Source organism: Phaethon lepturus, unplaced genomic scaffold, assembly GCF_000687285.1.
Source record: "Phaethon lepturus isolate BGI_N335 unplaced genomic scaffold, ASM68728v1 scaffold21904, whole genome shotgun sequence".
NCBI lineage: Eukaryota > Metazoa > Chordata > Aves > Phaethontiformes > Phaethontidae > Phaethon > Phaethon lepturus.
Window position 1 is genome coordinate 24,201 of NW_010535770.1, and position 12,209 is coordinate 36,409.

At 46.2% G+C, this 12,209-nt stretch overlaps 1 protein-coding gene across 1 annotated transcript; it reads left to right on the forward strand.

Annotated features, from left to right (window-relative positions):
- Positions 1–5,616: 5,616 nt before the first annotated feature.
- LOC104619923 (leucine-rich repeat neuronal protein 4-like) lies at positions 5,617–11,934 on the forward strand. Its single transcript, XM_010285974.1, has 4 exons — positions 5,617–6,304; positions 7,529–7,733; positions 9,305–9,442; positions 10,599–11,934. Exons 1-4 carry the CDS (start codon positions 5,617–5,619, stop codon positions 11,932–11,934), a joined length of 2,367 nt encoding a protein of 788 aa, XP_010284276.1.
- Positions 11,935–12,209: the final 275 nt, after the last annotated feature.

Genomic DNA, 12,209 nt, shown 5'->3' on the forward strand with positions numbered 1-12,209 from the left:
GCAGAGACTCTTCCAAGGAAGCCCTGTAGTCACCACCAGTTGTCTAAATGATCTGAACACATGAATGCAGCGATTTAGGAACTTTGCACATAGTTCTCATCAGCAGAGTGTGCGGCTCATTTTACTGCTAGGCAAACACGCCTACTTACAGTCCAAGTTGCCTGGGATGGGATTTCAGAGAAACTACCAAATGTTTCCGTTTTCTTTCCTGCCCCTCCCTCAATCTCACTCCATGTGTCACTGCCTTTCAAGTAAAGACTCCTGCTGCTCTGCAAGGAGGAGCTCTGCCAGCTCATCCTGGCTGGCTGTAAGCCCCATCCTTTGTCATTTTAGCTTTAAGGGAATAATCTCTTGCTGCTGTCCTCTCTCAATGTTTATTTAGCTCATTAGCCAGCTTCTTCCTCCACTCACCTTGCAAGGCTTTTCCATGATAGGCAAGGAACACTTAGGAAAGGAATCTGATTTTATCCAGCTGCTTTCAGTGCTGCATGTGACTGTAGCTCCACTTCCTACAAGCAGCCCCTGCAGAGGTCAGAGCACGAAGGCACAACCCAGGGCACTCCTGCACCTCCGTAATTCCAGGCTGGATACGGTGGGCAGCTCTTGAGAGGAGGCCTGTACCAGCCTGCTCCACCTTGCACCTGCACTAGCCCAGCTCAGGGCCAGCCACAGCATTGAGTCATCTTTCATCCCACCGCACGTCACCGTCACCGAGCGTGTCCTAGCCAGACTCCAGACGTTCCCCTTCATGCCCATGGGGTACCACACCCTCCCTTACTCATGCAATAACCCCGTTAGACTTGGCTTTCACTTCTTTATACCACCTGATTTATACACAGGGTTAAAGACCACAGTCTCAGTGGTCTGTTGTAACCAAGTTATTAATTGCACAGTTCCAGATGTGTGAGATGTGTTTTAGAGAGAGAGTGAAAGCAGGACAAGGGCGCCTGCCCTGCAATTTCGCAATGCAAAGACAAAATCCTGGACAGGAATGTTGTTTAGATGAAAACAAAAACCTTTAGAAAACCAATACCTTGGCTCAGCTGCAACCCTATTCTGTGCATGATGCTTAATTAAACCAAAGTCAGGTCGGGGTAAAACACTACCAATGTCAGATGGCTGCTGTCTGCTCTTACAAAAAAATCCCCCAACATTCTGTAGGGGATTTCACCGCTGCCTTCAGCATACATTACTGCAGCGGACAACATACACACACCGCAGTTTTATGAAACCTTGGGCTACATAGTCCTGTTCTTGCATTCTCTTCCTGTTCTCTGTAGGAAAACGTCTTGCTTGCGCTTGCTCTGTGAACTGACCTGCAAAATTCTTCTTTTCTTTCATTGGCCTTAAAAGCCATTCTCCAGATTTTTTCAGGATAGTTTCATTCTATAACCATCACTTGGATCATGGCCAGCGAGAAACATTCATCTCTCAAACTTTACAGCCTGGTACCATCCTCGCCTTCTCCTGCTTTCCCCGTGGTTCTGCTTATCTTGGTGTCACTAAAGAATGCAGGGCTCATCCCTAGCATTCATGCAGGCAGAGGGGTTTTGTGAAGCACTGAATCAGCCCCGGGGAGGGGGCGCCTGGTTCAGCTCTTTGTGCATCATCCATGTGAAAAGGCTGACAAAAACGCCTGCCTTTTTCTAAACGTTGCCCCAGGTCGCCACTGAACCTCTTAGAAAACTAGAAAAAAGGAGAAGAATAACCTGAAGAAACACATTGACATGACAACCGGCCAAAGTGACTCACAAAGGGGAAATATCTGCCTTCTGCGACCAGATGATTTCAAAGAAACTGATGAGAGCGGGCTGCTGTCTGCCCTGGAAAACCTTTACCAATACCTGGGCAGCTGTTTGACACATATTACCATAGCAGTAATATTCAAGATGGTTAGAGTTTGCAGCTAGGCAAAGAGCTGGGAAAATGCATTGCCTGCCTCAAAAACTGGGCATCCAAAAAGCAGAAACAAAGAGGGAAAATAAAAATAACGGCTCATTTTCCAAGGGTGCTCTGCTTCTTGCAAGAGGTTCTCCATATCACTCGGAAATCAAGCGCCTCTGGGCAAAGACTCCACCTCCCTTCTACCTTCACTGAAATGAGTGGCCCACTTGCTGGGCCACTTTTCCAGTCTCACAAGGCTGCTTGTCTCAGTCTCCCAAATAAAGTCAGTAAGGCTGAACACATTAAAAGTAAGGTAGCATTTGGCTCACCAGGTTTCGTGGAGTAGTTTAAGAGATTAAAAACAATACAGTAACCAATGAAAAATTCAGTGTCTGTAAATACTGTGCTCAGGGCAGCAAATACAAGCCAGGTACTTAATAGCCCAAGGCAAAGCGAGGCCACCTCCCTCCTCTCCAGCTTCTTAAAGGGAAGCTTTGCAGCCAGCAGGTCTGCAAAGCCAAAGGGAAGGCAGGTTTTCCACTGGCCTGGCTGGAGCTGGACTTTCCTCCTATTATACCAAATTCTTCAGATTTTTCTAACCTGCTCCAGTTTGCCCTTTGAACCCAGGAGAGTGCAGATCTCTGAAGGTACCTGTTGGTGCGCACGTGCGGGGCCTGCATGCTGCCCTAAGCGCAGGCCTGCAAGCTGCTCCACTGAGGTTAATCTGTGGGATTAGTCCCTCCTTTAGGAAACTATTTGTCTTGCCTTAGAGCCATTCCACACGGGAACAATATGTACATCTCGCCCAGCCTACAAGGGAACCGCAATGGCTCCAGAGAGTCCTACTAAAAGACGGTATCTTTTTCTGTGGATGTTCTGGTGTTTTTCAAGGCTCTCTCCCCCTGGAGATAATAAATGACATGGTCAATAGATAAGTCTACGTACATGCAAATTCAATGTTTTTGGGAAAGCAAGACATTTATCTGCACTTTAGCACCAAAGCATACAGGTCTGTGTTGCCTTCATCACATGGATCTGTTTTGTTGTCCTGACAAATGAAAAACACTAACTACAGTTCTCCCTGGAAATTTTAATCATTGTCTCATAGTAACAACTGAACAACCATCCTTTTGCTTTTACTTTAGAACCATCTCTATCAATTCATCCCTTTCCAGTTCCTGGCTTTACTCTCAGCTCTTGACCAGCCTAATTATTATTTGAATTGTGGGAATGCTGAGAAATACAGCTCAGGGCAGGTCCCTTGGTGGGAGATGTTTTACATTGTCAGGATGAGAGGAGTTGAATGGGAATTCTCCCAAGTCACAGAGTATAGCAGATGCAGAAGAGAACACAACCCACGCACACCGGGACTGGGAGCTGCCTCCCAAGTCTATCACACACAGCGTGAGATGCCGCAGGCCCTCTCCATCGACCGAGAGAATTCCTCTTCGCAGGAGTGGCAGGTGAGAGCTTTGCTTTTGACGTTTCCCAAGGGCCCCCTTAGAAAAGTCATTTGTCCTGCATGAACGTTTCCAGGACTTACCCTCAAGTGCAAGAGTCTTAGAAATAAAAAACACTTGAAGCCTTTTATTGGCACCTAGAGAGCAACCAAAGCCCATGTCAGCAGAAGGAGCCTTAGCTTTACATCATCATGACCTGTCAGCAGAGAAACACAATAACTCCTCTCCCTTCCCTGCTGTCAGTGGCAGACGTGAGTTGGGACTACAGACACTGATCTTTTCCCTTTACCCCCCTCTGCTTAGACAAAGACAGAAGGAGCAGCCCTGCTTTGAGTGTTGGGAAATAAGAGCCCTCCCGCCCACCTCCTGCTAGGGCCCAGGGAGCAGGGAAAGCTGCCTGCAGCCACCCCCTCTCCAGGCAGGGGAAAGCTGGATGCGGGGGAGCGAGCCTGGAACAAACCTCGCCTGCGTTTGTGGGCAGAGCCGTGAGCAGGGAGAGCTGGGAGCAGAAAAGAGGCATTTCACGCTCTCGGCTGAGTCACCGAAGTGTATAAAATCAAGGCCAGGCAATTGGAGCCACGCAGAGCGGAGGCACGAGGCATCGGGACTTCTGGACAGGTATGTGCAAGCGGACACGGTTTAGAGCCAGGGACTAAGATTCCGTCTAAGATCAGGATCCAGCAGTCCCATTCCTCCCATCCTCTCCCTGCCATGTGCTGCGAATCCAGCAACTCCGGAGACCAGGAAGCCCTGAGGCTGCTCAGCTCTTCCCTGGCTCCAAACGACAAAAGGACACAGGCAACCAAATTATACTATTTTGCTGGTCCCTACTTAAAACCTGGGATGGCAGCAACAGCTGACGGTCTCGGTGAGACCTGGCACTATTCAGAGAACAGCAAGTAGCTATTAAGGTTTGGAATAAGTCTGAGATCTTTCATGCTACCTGGGGCTTCAGTCACCCCTCTGCACTGTAATATATGTATGGGTGAGGAATTATCATTATGATGCCTGGCAGCACAAAAGACAGCTCAGTCAGAAAAGCACTAGTTTGGGGCTGTGGTTAATTCCCTCCTCTGACACAGATTACCTGCGCAGCCTTGGACAAGTCATTTAGGACTTGTTTTCTCTTTTTTTTTTTTATGAAAAAGACAAAGCTGGGGTGGAACAAGGAGGGAGCACAGAGGGAACTAACTCTGAATAACATGCTTCCTGGTACCCAGGCCTTTGGGGCCCTGATCCAGAAGCACACTCTCTGTTTCTGACCCCTTTGACTGAAATGTGGTTCAGGAGCTGCATTTTCAGCACATCCTTTCCCCAGCAGCTGGAGTGCATACCAAGGCATGCACCTACAGCAGGGACTCAGTACCTTTGGGGTCCCCACCCAGGCTGTCACTCAGAAATGGGGTAGAACTGCCCTGGCAAAGCCCATGCAAGCCCTGGGCTTTTGCTGTTTCAGCTTCTGCTAAGGGAAGGTAAGCCTTTCCTAACATAGAAAAAGCACTTTTAACTGCCCACCCCATTGCAACTCAGCCCAGTTAGGGCTCCTATGACCTTTAATGTTTGACAATTCTCCCCTGCCGTTGGATCCATACATTTGCTTTGTACAGACAACCTCATATAAAAAAAAAACCCTTTGCCACAGTCACACCTGACCCTAGCCTTATTGCTTGGGTATCATCCCATTAGATATCTTTCCCCAGTGGGCTGGCCAAACTGGACATTATGCAGCAGGACAGCCCTGTAGAGAGCAATAGACAATCAGGTATAAAAGTCAAGTCCCATAACATGGCAATATCCCTCTCCTGCAGCCTGTCCACTATAGCACCAACTGGTATTTTCATACCGGAGTAGCACTGGCACTCCTTCGTACCCCTGTACCACACAGAGGCAGCCGAGCAGAGAGACCGGGGAGCCCACCTCCTATGCTGCTGCTGTTCTGGGTGCCAGCCTGGTACCGATGGTACTAGCATGGGAACCAGACACATGATACCACTTGGTTGCTTTCTGCGTGAAGAACTGTAGGTATGCTTAGAATGATGCTTCTGTCCCCAAAGGTTTATGTTTACTTAGGCTTAGTAACAGAAGAGACATTACTTATCATTTCCGCTGACTGGATGCAACAGGAAAGGACTTAGAAATGTTTTACTTTTAAATAGCTTGTAGCTGCCTGGAGGGATTTAATTTAGCTCTTAATGATTATATTTTCTTTTCCTTTTCTGAAACAAAAGCCAAACAGATCTTGCAAGTTAATTGCAAGCCACTTAGAGGAAGGATGTTTCCATGCTTGCTCATCCTCTCTCTGCTGGTGGGGAACACAGCATCGGGTCCGGTAAGCAGAGCAGAGCCTGCAGCATCCAAGGATGTCACCACCTTTTTCCAGCTGGCTCAGGAAGACTCTTGGGAGAATGTTAATCTCACCAGCATGTCCTGTGAGGATTGGAAGAACAGGACCTGGATCACCCTGCAGCTGACCAACAGCAGCCTGACAGCTTTCCCTGTCTGCCTTCCGGAGGCCCTGGAGACCTTGGATCTCAGCAACAACCTCTTAGAAGAGGTGAATGGTACGGAGATAGCAAACCTCCCACGGCTGCACGTCCTCTTACTGAGGCAGAACCATCTCCAGACAGTTAGATGGGGATCTGAAGCCCTCAGCAGTCTCCTCTCCCTGGACTTAAGCTTTAATAAGCTGTCATCTGTGCCATCATGCCACAGCTCTGCCCTGCCTAACTTGAGGTGGTTGTCCCTGGCTGGAAATCCACTGATTGAAATCCAGCCCCTGGCTTTTTCCTGTTACCCTCAGCTACAGTTCCTAAATCTCTCTGCAACACTGCTCGGGAAGGATGACAGCAGAGGAATTAGGGAATCTGCTTTTGCCATCAGTACATCTCCCAGTGAAGCCATCAACAGGCCTGGAAACACCATCAACATGCTTGATCTGAGCAGCACCTTTCTTGAGAAAAGTAAGTTTCTGGATTTCCCACTGTAAACAGGGGTTGGTCAGGCCAGGGGGAGCAGAAGCCTTGCTGGGACGATGGCTCCCATCCTGGCCGAGCCCAGGGTGGAGGGGGAACACCCCACGCTGAAAGCTGCAAACAGCTGGTCCAAGCGTGCAATGCACTTTCCAGCTGTGATGCAACTGCTGGGAGGAAGCCCTCACACAGACCAGCCTCCTGAAGGAAGGGCAGAGAACGGATGCCACCAAACAGGACAACTTGTCCCACTGTAGTCCCCCAGCTCTATCCTAATTCCACTGTCAGACCCGAGGTTAGCTTTGGGACACGCAGGAGGAAATTAATTTCTCTTTCCAGACAAACTGCTGAAACCTTTCTTTGTCTATCGCCACAGTTACACTCCGCTTTATACCACTGTATTGAAGTAGCACAGAGAGAGGCTTTTTGTATCAACCGCAACTGGCCAAATACTTCCGCACAGGGAGATAATCCCTGCCCTGAGCAATTTAAAGCATGATTTTTTTTTTTTTCTTTTGTCTGCCTCCCCTGCCAGCCTCAGTTTATAAGTGAGGTGCTGAGGCAGACAGATGTTAAGACACCTTGCCTGCTTGCAGCCTGCGGCAGAGCCAGGACTTTAGTGACTCCTCAAGCTAGGGGTTTCACCTCAACTCACATTTAACAGATATACCACCAGATTTTCTCAATGAGTTTGCCTAACCCCTCTTGTGGTAGTGAGTTACAGAATTCAGCCGTGGGATGGAAAGGCACTTTTGTGTAAGACCTATTCTTTCAATTTTATGCCTCTCGGCTCTTTTTCCTCTGCCAGGAGAAATAAGAAGTTATTTGCCTTTCTCACACCAGTCAGGACTTTGTAGACCTCTCTAATCTCCCCCCACCCACCACTCCTCTAAGCAGAGAAATCCTTGTACATTTAATCTCGCCTAATAGGAAAGCTATTCCATATCTCTTATCAGCTTTATGGCCCTTCTATCTTCCCTTCTTTTCCCCTGCCCTATGACAGTATGACCTGCAGGTAATACTACAAAAATGTGATTGCATGGGTGTTTATACACTGGTGTATTGATTTTTGTTCTATTTCTTTCCCAAAGAGAAAAACTGCAGAAGACCAGAGAAATATAAAATACCTCTACAAATTCAAAACTTTTTTTCTAGACAGAAATCCACAGGAATGCTCTATTTAGGCAACAGTTATAAATATTTTTTCTGCTTCAGTTCAACCAGAGTGGACCAGAGACTTGCCCAACCTCAGATCACTTCACCTGACAAAGATGCCACGATTAAGAAGCCTCAATACTGACTTCTTCAAGTCCATGCCTGGTCTCCGAGAGCTGAACTGTCAAGACTCCCACTCACTGGGTTTCGTGAGGACAGAGATGTTTGACAGTGCTCCTCATCTGAGCCATCTCTCGTTTGAGAAGTGAGTTGTTTTCTTCCTCACATAACTTTGCCTTTGCCTCACAGCACTATGGTGCCCAGGAGCTGATTTTTGTGCAGAGTTTGCTTATTATAAAATATTTAGGAAGGAGCTATGGGCTTGTGTGCCATGCAGAAACACGCTGTCTTATGCTCAGATATGCCGTGTAAAGCCTGTGATGTAGACCTGATACAGCAGAAGAGCTGATACAGCCCAAAGAGGTGGCATAAGGCTCATAGCACAGTTACTGGTTGCTTGAGATTGCATCCGTCACGCTCCCACTCTTCCACCTTAATTGCCAGTCCAATGGATTAATTAATCTAGCACTGTTAAGATTAGCATAGATCCACTGAAGCCCACTTGTGATACAGACCATGTTTCCAACATCTACAATGGCAATGTCTCACCAGAGAAGAGGGTCACTGAGGATTCCTTGCTCTACAAAGGATGAATACTGACAGTTTCCTAAAATCTGCACCTTGGTAGCAGTAAAAAATCCTGTCCCTCCCACCTTTAGTGTGAGAGATTAATATAGTTCCTTGTTCAGCATTAGTAAAAGCAATGGTTTGGTCCTTACTCTAGAGGTAACACCTCAGTGTGATTTACTTGGTATGTCACACACTTGCTGAAATACTAAGGGAAACAAAAGCCTGAAAGTGATTTATCAAAATAAGAGTGGGTAAACTGCACACAGAACAGTCAGCATAAAGGAAAATATTTGTAGAGCACCTTAAAAGATTTCTATAAAATAGGCCCAGATTATAAGCATATCAGAAAACAAACACTAGAGCACTGATTGTGCTCTAGGAACCAGTTTCAGGAAAATAAATGCATTTAAGCAAAAAACCCCAATGGATTGCATCCCCCACTAGATTTCCACACTGAATTTACACAGCACTTTGCAACACCTGCAGGAATACCAGTTCAAAGTGCTGAAAATCATGACCAGAACTTAAAAACCAAAGAAGTAGCAGTTAAAGTCATAGACAAAAGAGAGCATCTTCTGAGCACTCAGACTGCAGGGAGGTCACACTGTCATGCTTTCTGCAGCTAGGACAGCTTAAAAATAAAGGCAAGCAAGGTCTTCCTGTATTAGTCATTTGACTTTGGTAGGTGAGAGTAGGTGTCATGAGAAAGACAATTAACATGAAGAGGCTGACTGGCATAGAGAAAGTCAAGCCATTACAAGCAGACTGAGAAAGAAGCTAGAGAAATGGTCTACTATAAAAGAAAAGTGTAGCTGAATGCACGATGGCAGAGAGGAGATCATCATTCACAGAAGACCCTTGCCAAATGCTAGGTCCTTTCCCTTCCAGGTGCCATCTCTAAAGGTGTAAACCCCTTACGATGCTTTTGTTAGGCCTTAACACACAGCAGCTACACTGTGCAAATTAGAGAGATGGGCAGGTATTAGCCTGGACTTGAAAGCGCAGAATGGTGGTGTTGATAACTGGCTACTTCCAGGGAAACTGGGAATATTGCTTTGTGTCTTACATGTGCTGGGATACTAAGCACATTCCAGCACTTGGAAGGTAGCTCAGCATTTGCTAATTATTGCATTTATCATCTTGTAGCTGTAACCTGAGTTCCTTTAATCCTTGGAACATCAATTCATCGGATAGCATCATCATCAACTTGTACGGAAATCCTCTCTTATGTGACTGCCAGCTCTCCTGGCTGCTCTCTGAGCCCAAGAAAGTTGTGCTGCAAAAGTAAGTGAATTCAAGGAGATAAAGTAATGCTCTTCAGACACAACTTAAATGTCTAAGTTATTTGGGGACCAAACATTCATTGTCATCCAAGTTATTGAAATTCCTTGTGTGCTCTTCCCTTCCACAAAAGGTAAAAATGTAAAATTAAGTCCCCTTCAGGGACAAAGCATGGCTGAATTATTCTTGAATGTAGACAAATGTGATGGGCACATGCAGAACCATACAAAGTGTTATTAGCTGTGGATTCTACTGTAAGGTGATAATACCTTATTTTCTCTATTTCGGTTCATATTTCTCTATTAATTGGAGATGAAAAACGAGCTGGCTTGGAGGCCTTGATGGGGCAGCACTGGGAAGAGAAACTGGAAGACTTTGAAAGAACTTTAGCAAATTATTTCCTCTTTGCCCTTGCATTGCCAAGCCTAGATCAACAAAACCCCTTGCAAATAGCCCCGTTTGTCACCTGTTGTTTCCATGCTCTCCTACAGTTTTACCGACTAATTACAATAAGCTGTAGTTAAAAGAAGTACTTTGCTTATGTATGATCTCTCTTCCTTTTGAAAGGCCACCAAGTAGATTAGTCATCCGTAGTGGAAAGAGCAGGGAAGTAGATTGTTAAAATTAGATTGTTTCTCATCAGGATGGGCTTAGCATTTGCATTCTTTACAAAAACATGCAATGTCTGAGTAAAGAAGGAACTCAAGCTTAGTCATTTAAAAGCACATCCCGTGTCAGCACAGCTCCAGCTGCCTAAACCAGCTGGCTTAAGGATCTTGGGGACCCTGTTACATCTCGCTGCATGTGTTCCCCTCCTAGTCTGGCATTAAAGTCTGACCCTTTATGATAAGTTGCCTTGAAACCTGACACTCTTGCTAAGGTTCACAGTCCTTGTACCAAAGGATGCTTCTTCTCAGGCAAAAGATATTCCTGCACCTTACAGAAAAAAAAAGCCAGTCAGCTAAGTTCTCAGTGCTGTATAAAGCTATCTGCCAAGCACAGGACTATCATTAAGACAACCTAGCTTTGGTTTAGGTTTCTTGTCTTTAATGTAAAGACTGGTTTTGGATAGTAGGTTGCCAATTCCAAACCAAGCAGCCTTACAGGAGCCTGTAACATTTCTGTGGCTCTTATCTATTCTAACTTGTCCCCTCTGCAGGGCTTGGGAGACTTTTTGCAACACATCCCAGGAAGATTGGGACAGACCTTCAACATCTTTTTCACTGCTAGAGCTCTACGATAAATGCCAGTCTGAGAGAAATGTTATGCTGCCCGATTCAAACACACCCTCTCCCGAGCACAATGCTTTCAGCCTTACCAGTTACGATGCCACTGCTGTAGTAACAACAACAGACTCTGCTCCGCTAACCAAAGACACTTATACCAGCTCCCTAATTCAGAGGAATGTAATGAGCACAACAGCAGCCAACACAACTGAGCCAATGCTCGCAAAAGCCAACAGTTCCTCCCACGAGGAGGAGGCAGTTTCCGAATCCACGAGCAATCCCCCTCCCTTCGTGTCTGTAACCACCTCCCCGGGTTTTCTCAAAGAGCTCTATAGTCAGTCCTCAGATTATGGCTCCACAAGTCAAACTGGAACAGATCAGCTGAAGAGAGAGCTCAGAACAACCAATGCAGCATTTCCCCAGGAAGGCCCATTCAACCAGCCCACTAATGATTATTCTACTGGAGCAACAGGAAACCCCAATGCCACTGACCATTACTATATTCATTCCTTTGCCACTCGTGCTGAAGAAGGTACACCACAAACGAGCCTACCACAGCTGAACTCCACAAGGACAAATGCTCGGTCACAGCCTGCATCCACCAGATCACTGATACACTATGTAGATGACTATGATTACGACGAACAGTCGACGGAAACCCCAGTACAACTGGCATACACCTCCTGTGACTACAACCCTTGCAGACACCTTCAAAAGCCGTGCAGTGAACTTCAGAGTGCATCCCGATGCTTATGTCCTGGCATGTCGAGGGAAGATGAAGTTCCAGATCCACCGAGGCTCAGAGAGGTGTCTGAAGTTACAGACAGCTCTGCACAGATACGCTGGTGTGCCCCAAATTCAGTTGTTCACACCTATGAGCTGACGCTTCATGCCCAAGGCAATGAGGACAGACAGTTTGTCCTGGACAATATTTATTCCACAGCAAGGCAGTACACTCTGTATAATCTACTACCATACACCACTTACCACATTTGCGTGACTGCTTCGAACAAAGCAGGGTCAAGCCAGCCAGCAAGCCAGGGAATTCCAGGTAACTCGTGCACCAGATTTAAAACAAAACCCAGCTATAAGTCTGTCTTTGCTGCTCTCTCTGCAGCAAGCGGACTCTTTCTTATTTCCACAATTGTTTTGTCTGTATGTCTGTGTAAGGCATGTAAAAAGCCTCAGAGTGAGCAATACGGTACACACTTAGTCTCTTACAAGAACCCAGCATTTGATTATCCATTAAAACTACAAACCACTAATTAGCTCTAGGTGATTGTTCTACACATGCAAAGCCCATTGTCTCTATCACCTTGGTATGTTTTCTTGAGACCCTCAAAAAGTCCTTCAGCAAAACTATGAAACATCAGACTTCATAGCCCTCATGTTACTAAGGGAGAGAAAAACACAAAAGACGACAAAATAATAATGAAGATAGCCAAACAGAAGAAAGTCTTTGGACTTTCATGTGCTAAGCAGCAGCAAACCTGGACACTAACCTTGAAAAGTTGTTTTTATAATCACCTAGCTGTCTGCCTCCA

Excerpts from the sequence above, each read along its gene's own strand:
- LOC104619923 (XM_010285974.1), top strand. The coding sequence starts at position 5,617 with ATGTTTCCATGCTTGCTCATCCTCTCTCTGCTGGTGGGGAACACAGCA. Across the intron at positions 7,734-9,304 it reads AGCCATCTCTCGTTTGAGAA|CTGTAACCTGAGTTCCTTTA; the intron begins GTGAGTTGTTTT and ends ATCATCTTGTAG. Across the intron at positions 9,443-10,598 it reads AAGAAAGTTGTGCTGCAAAA|GGCTTGGGAGACTTTTTGCA; the intron begins GTAAGTGAATTC and ends TCCCCTCTGCAG.